The 13,662-nt window shown below is 43.2% G+C and overlaps 1 protein-coding gene across 6 annotated transcripts in view; it reads right to left on the bottom strand.

Annotated features, from left to right (window-relative positions):
• PIKFYVE (phosphoinositide kinase, FYVE-type zinc finger containing) overlaps positions 1-13,662 on the bottom strand; it is an 86,229-nt gene that overhangs the window by 38,780 nt on the left and 33,787 nt on the right. For 3 of the 6 annotated variants that reach the window (XM_064515284.1, XM_064515283.1, XM_064515288.1), the window contains 5 exons: positions 9,848-9,986; positions 7,039-7,196; positions 5,819-5,963; positions 3,799-3,946; positions 3,142-3,309 (listed from right to left, as the gene is read on the bottom strand). In XM_064515284.1, coding sequence (XP_064371354.1) covers positions 3,142-3,309; positions 3,799-3,946; positions 5,819-5,963; positions 7,039-7,196; positions 9,848-9,986 — 758 coding nt within the window. The remainder of the gene's footprint in view (positions 1-3,141; positions 3,310-3,798; positions 3,947-5,818; positions 5,964-7,038; positions 7,197-9,847; positions 9,987-13,662) is intronic. The other 3 variants (XM_064515285.1, XM_064515286.1, XM_064515287.1) reach the window with 3 other exon arrangements.

Genomic DNA, 13,662 nt, shown 5'->3' with positions numbered 1-13,662 from the left:
TCCTTAGGCAGATGATACCACAAATAAGTCACTATACTTGTTTGTAAAAAAGATACTACAAGCCAACTAACTTGGAGTCACTAGAATTCCATGAAAACCCACCAAACATTAGTCAGCACTGAACACCTCAAGAAGTTCTGCCACTGGACTGAGACCATCAAGAAATCACTCTGTTCCAAAACACAGCTGGCACATCACAGGCTATTGCTTCTAAGCAGCTGACCTCTGTGACTGGAAATTGCACAGCCCTTAATCACTTGAAGAAACCTCCTAACCACTTAAAGATTGCAGAGTTGACCTGCACTTCTTAGCTCTCTTGTTTTGTTCTCTTGGCCCTCCCCCAATGGTTGTGATTTACAGTTGTGAGGAAATTGAGTTACTACCCCGAATAGGTGGGTGTCATCTTCAGTTTTGCTTCCTCATTTTAAAGCAAATTAAGGCACTGTAATTTAGTCTTAGAATAGACAATTCCAAAGAAACCAAGACCAGTTAAAGAGTCCATAATGGGCACAAGGAAGTTACAAGTCCCTGACAGCTACAAACACAAAGTCACTGAATAACTGAAGTGCTCTGCTCTTAAAGTAACTGTATACCATTTTACATAGAACTCTAACTAGCTAGTCTTTGCTGTCTGATCAGAATCCCTGTGATGTTCATAACACCCCGGAAGATACTTTTTGCAGAATACGGCCAAGATAAACCACGGTGAAAGCCTACATCTGAACTCAGATTTTAATATTTTCTGGAACAAAGTTTTAAAAGTCAACCATTTCTCTACCCTAGGCACTGTAGCATATGCTCTAGGGTTTTCTCCCACATATTTTTTGAAGGCCTTGAGCAACAAACCTCTAGGCACCTGGGAAACTTCTGCTTCACCATTTCCAAAAAACATTTCCTGCTGTTCGAGAAGTTGGCTTTCGTTTTAACTGGTTGCTCCTTGGTTAGAGCACCCTTTTCTCTAGAGAACGTTGTGCCAAGAAGCCAAAAAAGATACATAGTAACTCCTAGGTATCTGCAGAGAATACAGATTTGCCTGAAAACAGCAGAATAATACTTACCAGTTCACAATGTGCTTTAATGACTCACACCTCCACCATACCCCAGTTCCAGGCATATTACTGATACATTTACCTCAAGGCAAAGCCAGTCTCTTAAAGGAATTGCTCCCAGTTTTCTGGTGTGAATTGCACTCCTACAGAATGACCTGGTTCAGAGACTACACATTTCAGGGACAAATAACAAGCACCAGTCAGCAGAGATTCACTGAAGACAGCAGAGGGCTGCCAATTTATAAAACTCAAAACCCAAGTAAAACCTGCTCTCCTTTCAGTCCCCTCACCACTTGCCTTTTCTGTTGATCTTCTCTGAACTCTCCATCATCAAGATCTTTCTTACAATAGCTTCAGTTCTGGCCATAAAAAGCTTTGATTTGGTTAACAGTTTCCGAGAGAGGCAGGCTCTCTTATGTTTCCCCTTCATCATGTAATGATTTTTGCATAAGGAGATAAAGTCTGAGATATGTCTGCAACCCGGATTATCACACTACAAGTCCTACCACTGATCAGAGCCAAACTGACTACAGCCTGTTTTATTGGCAGCACACACTGATAGCTAACCCTGCTACAGCTGTAAATTTACAGGATACTGCAGCACACCTGGGCCTTATTCCAGCTCATTTAATCCAACATCCCTTCTTTCCAATAGGAAATATATCCCTTGATATACTCTCCCTCTCCACACTTTTCCTTCCCTGCAGATGTATTAGCATTTCATTTTATTACGAGTGAGCTGCAAACTGACACAGGAATCACTAAGAAATCCATCTCAGCAGTTCTGATAACTCCTCTCCCTTTTCAGTCATTTGTTCTCAACTCGAGTTACAAACTTACTCCTGCTCCTTTCTTGGGGAAAAATAAGCACATGTATTTTCTTCTTCTTCTAGATACATTTTTAGCAAATAGCCAAAGGTGACTACAACGGGCACTGATAAATGCCCCCTCTAACTTGCCTCACTCACCCACTCATGTCTAAGGCACTCTGCTAGTCAGCTGTGAACAGTTTTCCTCCCTCATTCTCTTTTTCCAAAATTTAGTCACCATTTCAGTTTCCAAGAATGCAATCTGTGTGAAAGCATAAAAATGGTCTTGTATATTGATCCACACCAACAGAAGAGGTCTGTTAGACTTCCTAGAAGGATGAACTCATTAGAGGGCATCCTAATTAAGAGTGGATCATCCTTTACAGTTGGAAATACTGAAGGGGGTGGGCAGAAGGGATGAAAAAAGACCATAGTTAAGACTAAGAAACTCCTTAGAAGCAGACAAAGATAGAAATCTATAGAGCTGCTGTAACTTTAGGTAAGGAAGCAGAGCAAAGACCATCAATAGCTACCCAGCATGTAAAGCAACTAGAAGTCACTAGACCCAAGCCAGCGGCAAGCTCTGGTTTCAGCCTTTGTACTAGTCACAGAACAGAACTGTCGACAGGAGGAGCACATTATCTTTCCATAGGGATTTTGCTCCTATTTAGAATCTTTCATAACAGCACTCCTTTAAGAAAAAAGCCTTCTAAAAAGCTCTTCAACACTGACTATTTGATTTCTCCCTATTTCTCTTTTAAATGGAGGGTCTCTTTTGAAAAAAAAAGTTATACATAAGGATTAACTTAGCCCTTACTGCTCATCAATAAGATTATCCTTTTGTCAAATACAAGCTTGTTACGGTAGGGTCAGTGATCAGCTCAGAGTTCAAGTTAATTTTGTTTGTTTTTTCTGTTTGGTCTTCCAGTGTAGTCTCAAACCGGAGAGAAGAGTATCCTAAACCGGTTTATGCATGGACTGTTTTTTCCACCCCAGTGAGCCAGAAACTGTACGTGTGGATCTGCCCCATTATACACGGGCAGCAGGACACCTTGCTTCAAAGAGAAAGTCACAGGGGAAGTTACACACTCTGCAGAGAAGGTGGTTTCAACAGGTCAACTGAGCCTCCTCAAGAGGTGAGCATATCAAAAATGCAGGTGAGTGTCAACCAGATACTGTATTTCCCCCTCTAAGACAGCTACAGAAGTAGCATCCAAATAAGCTGGTGTTATTAGGACCCAGCTCTCCATCATGTGCAACTCCAGCTGGTGACTACCTCATACCTTTTTGGTCGGCAGGGTGAGGGGGCACATGTGGGTACTTGGAGTGCTTCTTGATATGGAAGTTCACGTTGTCCAGCTCCACGTTCAGGCTGATGGAGGCGGCTGAATCACTGTCCATTGTGGACTGGAAGCTGCTGACTGAAGTGCGCTTGCTAGGGCTGGCGGAGTCTTTTAGTGTTGGGTAAGGCAGAAGATACAGGGAGGAGAGGGGTTCAAATGGATATCATGAGGGTACCGGAGAGGAGAAAAATTGTCTTTAATACATGAAGCCCAGTGTGCAATACTACAGGAATACAGTGTTTTCATACTTCTAATCTTATCTTGATGTGTGCATACTGACATATTGGGTAGGCATTCTTTAGTGCTTTGTTATGGGGCCCAAGTCAGGCACGAGTCTGCCTGAGAAAGAGAAGCAGACAATTTACATGCTTCTCCATCAGAAGTAAGAACTTTTATCAGCTCCACCAAATACAGAATACCATATTCATCACAAGAAAGAGGAGGACTAGCTGAGTTATAGTTTGCTTAGATCTTTACAGCCCCATGCACGCACACGCACACACACAAGCAAAGCAAGACATGGTTATACTATTATGTCCTGAGGGGTTGGAGATAGCAGGAAGAAAGCAGAATAAAAACAACTCAGCTGAAACTCACTGGCCAAATTATCTTCTCCTTCATCAGCAATCTGCTCCGTGTCACTGTCATCAAACTTGATGTCTTTGAACCAGGATGGCTCAGAGTGCCCCTCTACAGAGTTCACAGAGTCGCTGTCTGGAGAGGGGGTTTCTGAGAACTCCGTGCTCTGTTACACAAGCAAGAAAAAAAGGTGTTAAAGTTCAGCTCTGCTGTGATATCGCACTGCCTGCTACACATACAGACCAGACATTTGAAAAATCAAAAGATACACTCAATGGGCTGAGCAAGGTTAGTCATACAGCCATCCTCCCCCATCAGCATGAAATAGGAACTGTTTGGAACAGGAAACAAGTATTTCCTTACACTTCCCACACTGCTTAGTCTTTGCCTCCTCCCCACTTCCACACAAGTTGTGACTAAGTGACAGTAATGGACAAATTTTTCTACTGCATGTTTTCTATCACCACCCCCGGCTAAACAGTTTTGAATGCTCATCACCCCCAAACCAAAAGGGATGATAAACATATCCTTGTGCATGCACAGCTCCTGGTGGAGGCTAAGTCTAAGCTACAGGAGCAATTCTGTGACTGACCAAACACAGCAGCTCTAAGAACTTCACTTGCAAGCCAGGCCCTACCTGAGGCTAGCTGTGTCAAAACAAAGCCTAGCTGCAAAGCCAGAGCCTAGAGAGCATCTTAGCAATGGCTGTCAGTCATCCTGATGCTTCTAATCATCTCAGGAGGAAATTCTCACTACCATTCTTTTGGCTACAGCAAGCAGCCAGGTCACCAACACTGTTTCTCCTGACTCTTGCTTAAGTAAGGAGAAATGAGATCAGACAGTGCTTTTAGCTGATGAGAACAAGAATTGGCTTTAAACTTTGAATAAACCTTAAACTTGGCTTTAAAATTTGAAAATACAATCTGCTTACAAATAGTTACAGCAGGGACTGCACAAATATTTGCTAGCTTAGGGCAAGGTTTTACTAGCAAACTGAGACAGTGTGGTTAGCTAGCTGAGATGCCAGATGGACCCCAGGGCAACATCAATAGAAGACCATGTAAATGTGGTCAAGAGACAAAAGGCATGAGGAAGACAGGCTGCTAATGGCAGCAAGCTTTCTGACCAAGGTTCATAGTACAGCTGAGCCATTCTCTAACATGAGAACCTGCAGAACATGCAAGACCCACAACTGAATGCCTTCAGGTGACAGATAGGCTATAGACACCTTGTGCAAGTTAAAAAAACAAAAAACAAAAAAAACCCACCACAATCCACTCATTCAGGCTAGTGACCGTCTTGACCCCTCAGCAAGTCTGACTGCAATGAAATAAGGTAAGACAGCATCTATGGTCACTGGCACTCCGCCTTCCTCTCAGCTAGCCAGTTCTGTTTGGGAGGCACAACAGAGGCACCCTCCCAATTTTGAAGCATGTAGCTAAGGGACTGAATTCCTGATTACTGCAATCATTGGAGAGAAAAGAAGCTCACCTTATTTCCAATATACTATAGATCCACTCTTTTAAAGGTTTTAAAGAAGGAATTTGACAGGTAAGTAGTAAATGACTATTGTGTCTTAGTCACCAATAACTGCACAGCAGATTGTACATTATGCACATTACAGCACAGCCACCACAAGCACTGCCTGTACCATTCCGAGGTCACTGTGGAAGATGTCCACCATGAGGGGCACTGGCCTAAATCAGAGACTGCACCCTCTTTCCTCTACTGTAGGCAGCACTAAGCATAACAGCTCATCTTCCACAAAAGAGGGTCTAAAAGCTTTCTGGTAAAAGCAGTTTCTTCAGGCTTTAAACTACAGATGTAAGCTAATTGATCTAATCAGACAAAAAGCCTGTGCAGGCATTCTCTATACAGGACAGTTGATATTAAAAAACAAACAAAGAAAAAAAAAAACCAAAAAAACCCCACAACATTTGCTGAGGACAGGATTAAAGACTCGAATCAGCTCCCAAGCCCACCAAGAATTATAACCTTCCTACTCCCTTCCTCTCTCAAGTCAGATTCACCCTTTTACCTGTAACGGCCGGTACAGAGCGTATTCATCTCTGAAGAGCTGATCATGATGACTGACACAATCCAACCAGCGTCCATCAACCAACGCTTGCCCTATTGCAATGGCTTGGGCCCTGGAGATGTAAGAGATGTTTTTGTAAGTCCGGCTGTAAATACAGATGGCTTATGTTACAAGCATGCTACAAAAGGAACAAGTCATTTGCTAGGCATGATTCTATTCAACTCTTCTGTATTCCATTCCCCTATTTAACCAAATACTATTGAAAATGCTTGGAGAGGCAGCAGAGCTTACCGGTTTAAGTACAGAGCTAGATCAAAAGACTGCCAGCATTCTAAATTCAACTGAGGTGACCAGCAGATCATTAACACCTACTGTCTGCACCCCTCCAAAATCCTTAACTTGAGCTATAGATGCTAAGCATCCCTGCTGAGCGAGGACCCTGGCTCTGCAATCTCAGTTTTATCCCCCTGTTGCAGTTAGATACACCAGATCTTCATACTCACTTGCAAGGTTAAAAACCTACCTGTTCTACCAAAAATTTAGCTATCAAAAGCTATTAGGGATCCTTGATCCCAGGGCCAGACTCATTCCTTGCAAGATAAGGGACTGCAGCAGTCTGCTCTTTTATAATGCACTCTGGGCTTGGACAGCTTAAAGTGGATTTTTCACAGCTTGGTAACAAGAGAATGCTCTCTACAGCCAAAACCCACTCCATGGAGCTGGAAGAACACAATTCCTTTTTGATTTGTATGTTATGCTCTGTTATCTAGGAGCAGAGGCTTTTGCTAATAGATATCCAAAAGGCACACAGCTTAGGCTTAGGTGACCCTACCATAGTTGTCCATTTACCAAAATAGAGCACAGAGCTCTGAACAAATTTTTTGGCCAGTCTTCATAACGTGCTCATTGTTCTCTGTCTACTTGAGTCATACTTATGCCATGGATAAGTATGGAAACACAGCTAAGTATGGAGAAGATGCCTCCCATACTAGCTCCTGAATCAGCCAGCCCCTCCTTTCCCCTGTTGTTTCAGGCCACACACAGTCAGAACCCTACCTGCTTTCTTGGGCAGCAAAGAAGAGATCTGAGTTTTGTTTCTTTCTCATCTCCTTGCAGAGGGGTCCACCTTTGCAGTCTAAGGTACCCTATATTAGTTAAAGCTCAAAGCCTTCTACCACAGAGATGGAAGACCCCTGCCTGCCTGCCTGCATCAGGGTTACCTTGTGGCTATGTGCCCATTTCTGATGAGCCAGTTGACCAGCTCCTTTCCCACAATGCAATTGGGATGTGTCCGCAGCCAGTAGCGATGGTCCTGAAACTCCATCCCACTGTTGTGATGGCAGATTTTCTTCCACAGATCTTTCAGCTGGACTGAGTCCTGGACAAGAAGATAGTGTGAGTTACTCACTAGCATGATCTCAGCACGTTTCAATGGCATCAACCTGGGCCCTCAGATCAGCTTCTAGATCAAAAGCCCTTCACAGACAAGCATACGATCTAAGCCATTACGCACAACCTATAGGAAGGCACAAATAAAAACAAGCAGACAGACATATATGGGATCAGCTCCTTGCATCCTTTCCTCTTATGTAAGTCACAAGCCAGCAAAGAAGAAACAAGCTGGTTACACTGATGATGGAGGAGTTTGTTTTTAATGCAGCAAGCTTCTCTACTGCCGACAAGACACACTGCTGTCCTCAAGTGTCCTAGTCTCAAACTTTGGTGATGTGTTTAAATATAGGGATCAGCGAAAATTCACCCTTTAGAAGAAGGGTTTTCTACATAATCCGTGTTCCTCCTAGGCATTGTGAAGCATGCTAGTCCGTTATCCAACCCAGATGTAGAACAAGCATTTGACAGAGCAATACAACTGCTAACTTTGTTCAAGTTCTGAGACACCATTTCTTATTGAGAATTCCTTTCTGTATTGACCAGTACCAAGTCCATTTCTGATACTGCTAGCTTTGGCTACTAAGCAAGACTTATATACCCCTCCTAATCTGACTGACCATTTTTGAAGCTACTGATCTCTTCCCCTCATCACCTACACTTCAGCCTATTCCTTGACCTTATTTCCCAGGCCTGCTAAGCATGTGTGCTAATTCCTGTTTAGGCTATGCTCCATCCAAACTGAACTGTCTGCTCTGCACCTGACCCCCTTTTTTTCCCCCCCACATGCACACTAACTTGGCACTGCACAACCAGTTGTTGCTGAGCAGCAGCTGGGGCCTGGGAGTATTTTGGGGGAGGAACAAGGCAGCCTAAGGGATGAAGAGTCACTGCAGTTCACTTTCTCATGTGCTTCACTCCAGTTACATTTTTGTGCAACAAAAAAGCTTTAATTAAACTTCAACCGGTTTCAGCTTTCCAGTTCAAAGCCAGACCAAAGCCACTTTATTTTTCCAAGGGTGCCCTGAGAATAAAAGCTTTCTGCTTTTATTTCCAGCAATGGTTGCCCTGGGTTTCATCTCAGAACCCAGCATCAGCTGCCCTACCACCACACCAGCTGTAGCATTTAGGAGGTCAAGTTACAGAAAATGCCATTGGACCATGAGATTTGATGCAAGTGGCAAATCTACAGCTCAGCTGCCCTGCATTTTACCATTAACTCACATGATGAACTCAGGAAACTGGACAAACTGGCAGAACACAAACCCTTTTGACTCAAGGATTTTGACCTCTAATTCACAGAAGTATGTGCTTACACCACATATATCCATCCTCCCCTATCCTCTACTTCATGAGCAAAGTTCGTTAGTCTTCTGAATGGAGCATGTTAACTTTTAAATTAACTCCTAACATGGAGTCAGCTCCTTGCACTACAGGCATTAAACAAACAGTGGGAATTCACAGCAAATCCTATATTAATTGACACTACATCTTCTGTTCTTGCCTGAAAAGAAGTGAGACCACCCATCCCCTTCTCCCCCAAGAAAGGAAACAAACTACAAAATTAAAAAACATGAAGCTGAAGCAAACTTGACTTGATCACCTTGTTCCAAGTTGCATTTATAGCATTTTAGAATTCAGGTTTTTTACATTAACATATATGCACGAGAGGAAGCCAGGAAGACGCCCCTTAACAACACTTCACCCTCACAGTGTTCCTCATTTACAGAGCACCCAGGAAAGTAGTGCTGCAATTATACAACTGCTAGGGTATTTCCACACCATCAGAAATGCCTATTTGTATGCAGTCTGACGACAAGAGGCAAATATCTACCAATACAATTTACCCTTCCTGGTATTAAATGGCACAGAGGGCAATCGTGAATCTTTGATTGCATGAAAAACCCTCCCTTCTCTTCTCTTCATCTTTTTGCCCCATTTGTTAGAACAGCATTCCCCCCCAAAAAAAAACCCCAAAACAACAACAAAAGCAGAAAAACCTGTTTTCTCCTTAATATTTTACCAGAACTGCCACCTATAACACTCCCATCTGTGGGGAGGGGATAACAGGATTATTGAGTACACTTCATTACACATTGATTTTTCTTTGAACAAGTACGTCACTACAACCTTCTACAAAACAGGTACGTTTATTCTGCAAACAAAGGGAGGGCATCAAGTTATTTTTTGGCCCAATAAGCTGTAACGGCTTTAACTCATTCATCATGCTGTAACACTTTAAAGCAGCCACTTAAAAGTTCAGATTATGTAGCCTATAAAGGGGAAGATTTGGACTTGAAGAAACAGAGAATCAGGTCATTGGGTTAGAACAACTGCACCCATGACAAGTTTAATTCACAAGGAGCCACCACACACTCACTCCATGCACTGTAACATGCTTCCCAAGATTAAAACTCTAAGGACCTTTATGAAAAAGCCACATAAAACTAGGATTTGTTTCAGGAAGGCAGGAGAAGAGCTCAAAGCAGCATCAGTATCCTCCATCTCTGCAACAGCATGGGAGAGAAACCATATAAGAGTGCTCAGATGAGAGCCTTTAAAGGCAGCAAGATACACCTGCTGCATGACAGAAGGATGCCAAACTTCACAGAGCAAGACAAACAGAAGCATAAATGGTACCAGAAGGATTTTCCGCTCATCCTCGCTGGTCTCAGCCTTCATATGCGTGCGACTGGCCTGGGGGCTGACGGATGTCTCATAGGCAGGTACCATCGGTGAACCCGACCGATCCAGCGACAGGTTAGTGATGCTGGCTGACCTGAAGTGCAAGAGAGAAGGATTGAAGTGTAAGCATTCATCGTATAGTGCTTCACCAGAGCAGGCTGTGACCTTGCAGCATGCTAAAAATGAACGTAAGCCTGTGGCACTGTTAGCACTCTGAGGAACAGACCTATTGCTTAAAGTCACTTTTCTTCCCCAGTCAAAGCAGAAGGTAGGAACCCTAGAAAGCAAGTGTATTACTCTGGAACATTTATGTTAAAGGAAATTTTTTTGGTAAAGCTCTTTGTAGCAAGGAGTTAGAGATAAGTTTAGGTACAGCAATTCATATAGGTCTGCATTGGAATGGACTGGGGATAAGATGCTGGGTAATCCGAAGCTCCAGCAGTTTGGAGGCAAGAAAAATGCCAGCAAAGGCAACCAGTGCCAGGATCTCTGTAATGCAGCAGCAGTGAGACTCCTCCTCCCCATGACCCATTGAAAATCAGCTCTGAAATATAAGACTGACAGCTCACGTGTCCCCCAGGGTGGCTAAACTGTCTGCTGAAGCTGGAGGTCAGCCCAGCTGGTGACTTTTTTCTTGCCCTGCGATATGGAGCATCCTCCTGACCCCAGCCCAGCTGTGAGGAAATACGGGCTGTGCACTCCTGTACAAACACACCATTGTTTTGCAATAATCATTGCAAAGTTACAAACAGCTTCCATAAAGCCATCTGCTCCAATACTCCTCAGCTAGACTAAGCCTCTGAAAAACCCAGAGTGCAATTTCTTTTCATCACCCAGCAGCTCCAAAGCATGCAGTGTAAGCTACTAACGTAGGAGTGAAGAAAGAAAAAGCTCTAAGTGTATAGCAACCGCAAAGCTCAAAATGCCAATGCTGAACTGCCTCAAGAGGCTTGAAATAGTCTCAAATGGAGAAACTGCTGCCGGCATGTAGTCTTTGGAATGGAACTCAGATAGCCACTCACCAAGGTCTGTGAAGCTAACAGATCCTCTGATTTTTCCCAGGAATTCTCCATGGATAATGGGGATGAGCGCAGGTATGAAACAGCTAACACCCGCCATGCTAATTCAGCTTTTGTACTGCAAGAAAGTAGGCACTGAAGGTATAGCAGTCCCAAAAATCACTGCTTTTTCCCTGTTTCTTGAGCAACAGTACTGGGCTGATAAAAGGTTCTGCTCAAGTCCTTTTGAGTCATTTACGCAGAATCAAAGGCAACTATGTTCACACTACATTCATATACACTTCAATGTGATTAGCAAAAACTTTGTCATAGGGAGGCATCAGAAGCAGGCAAAAACTGTGCCAGTGTTCTGCTACTGTTCAGACAGTCTTAAATTAAAGAAAATTAGAATAGATAAATCAGTCTGGCACAGTTATGCAGCTTAACAGAAGCATTCTTGTGTAGAAGCTGAGGCTAACATTAAAGCCCATCATCAAAAGCATGTCCCAGTTGTTTCACAAGAGCTACATTAACTGTGCCACCTAGCTGTAAGCAGCAGGGATTTTTACTTCATGTAAAAGGGCATTAAGCAGGAGTTAGAACAGTCAGGCCTTGCTTCGTATCTGTGTTCTTATCACTACTAGTTACTTTTGGGACTCAGTTGTACTTATTTGGTCTAAAAAATTAGAGAGGAGATTTTGTAATGAAAACCCCTATCTTCAAGAAGAACCTGCAGAAGAGGAAAACTCTGAATCCTTCTGCTTGCAGTGTTAGACTGTTGTGCTGGGTGCCCCCCCCCCCCCCCAAATAATCAGTCTGAGAAATAACAATACACATATCCCTCACCCACAGAAAAAGCAAATACTAAGTAATCTGAACTACTTCAATCTAGATTGAACAAACCTGTATCTTTTAGGATATTTCCTCTAGAAAGAGGCATGATCAAGCTTGCCTTGAAACACCTACAACTGCTTTGAGAAGATCTAAGGGCTAGTATTGCTTAACTCTGAGATCGCATTCTGTGTCACCAGCTGCAAATGGCTGAAGACAGCCTTCAAAAAGCCAACAGCATTGTTTCCACATCCTCAGGATTTGGCAGAGGTAGGTTATACGTCTTCATTACTTTTCAAACGTGAGCCTGGATGCTAAGGATAGGCCATGAACAGCCAGGGAGAGTTAAATGTTAACCTGAACAAGACATCTGGGCCTGCCAGAACCAGCTCAGAACCCTCCTGCTATAGCACATGTCAGCAAACAGCAAAGGCCTTCTAAGATAGGCAACATCAATTCAAACGGGAAGCAGAAGAACATCCTCAAGGTCTGAGTTGTCTCTTGACGTCATTGCAGCTATTTAGCATTGAACTTTTAACTCTGGACTCCTTGCCATGTTTGCCCAGCACTGATTTTTGGTACTAGTTTACTCACCAATATTTTCACTCCCCCTCGTGAGCTCTTTGCCTCCGGTTGTACAGTGTGTACCTACTCCTCACAGTCCCCATCACACAGAAGATAAAGCCTTGAGGCAGCCACAGTTCCCTGAAAGGCAAGCCCAGCGCTCTTCTCAGCTCAGTCACTGGGTCTTAGCTGGTCCTGCCAGATCCCTCCAAGTTGCTAAACATTCTGCCTTTGTGCAACACCAGTGTGAAGTCACTGAATATCTCCTTGCTCCATCAACACTGAAACTTCAGTGATCTTTGCTCTGCTCCTCATAGCCTTGCCTCATCTTCATTTCCCCAACTTAACCATGATGGAAGTATTTAGCCAGAACCATAGCAGCAGCACTGTGAACTAGAAATTACTTGTTCTTCCAATCCCAGACCATTTAATGGGATTAAGCCTAAGCATTCACAAGTTATACCAAAGCTCTCATGCACACTTCCAAGTTCATTCCAGCACCCCTGCATAAAGACCTATGATGAGATTTGAGCTTAAGGAAGTCTGGTAACTTAAACAGGATAACATCTAATGGAAGAGCAGTGGGGAGCAAATAGAGGAGAAAAAAAACTCAAGCAATCCAATCCAACTGGCAACAGCTGCTCTGGAAGACAGTTCATGCAGCACTATTGCAACCTCCAACATTCAGGACAAATATTGAGGAGGAAGTCTAAATATATATATTTTATCTCATGGCAGCCTACAGAGGACCTACTTACCAGGTTTCAACTACAAGACACCACAAACTTTTAGATACTGCTCGGGCTGATCCTACAAAATCTGGAGTGAATTCAGTTTACCCAAGATAACCACTTTCATAAGCCCTGGCTACATATAAATGGCCCAATGAAAGAACCAAAGCCACCAAAGCCTGCAACAGCTGTGGCACAGGCTTCTTTTACCTAAAAAGTCAGCCACAGCCTCTCTCACTCATTTCCTCTGCTCCTTCATGACCATCTCAGCCTTTGGCTCCCATAACCAGTGCTATTTATTGTTCCCTCTTATTTGGCTTCTCAGTTCTCTCCCTTTCTTGGGCACTTTCTTTCCCTTTCCATCCTCTTCATAACCCAGTTTGCGTGCTTGTCTTTTCAACTGCTGGTTTCATTAAGACAAATATCTGGAACCAGATTAACCAAATAACACCACTGCATTTTCAGCCTCTCTTCACCACTACTGCTACCTGAATGACTCAGCAGCAAACTACAGGTTCCTCAAAAGTAGTAGTTTTATTAGTGTGAATACATACATAAATAATCTTTGCTTACCATTACATATGAGCTCAAGGAGTCCCATTTTAGACAAAAGACAGCATACTCAGTAAAAACAAGACCTAAAATA

Source organism: Dromaius novaehollandiae, chromosome 7 (genome assembly GCF_036370855.1).
Source record: "Dromaius novaehollandiae isolate bDroNov1 chromosome 7, bDroNov1.hap1, whole genome shotgun sequence".
Lineage (NCBI taxonomy): Eukaryota > Metazoa > Chordata > Aves > Casuariiformes > Dromaiidae > Dromaius > Dromaius novaehollandiae.
This window is presented reverse-complemented; position numbering and strand designations above follow the sequence as displayed.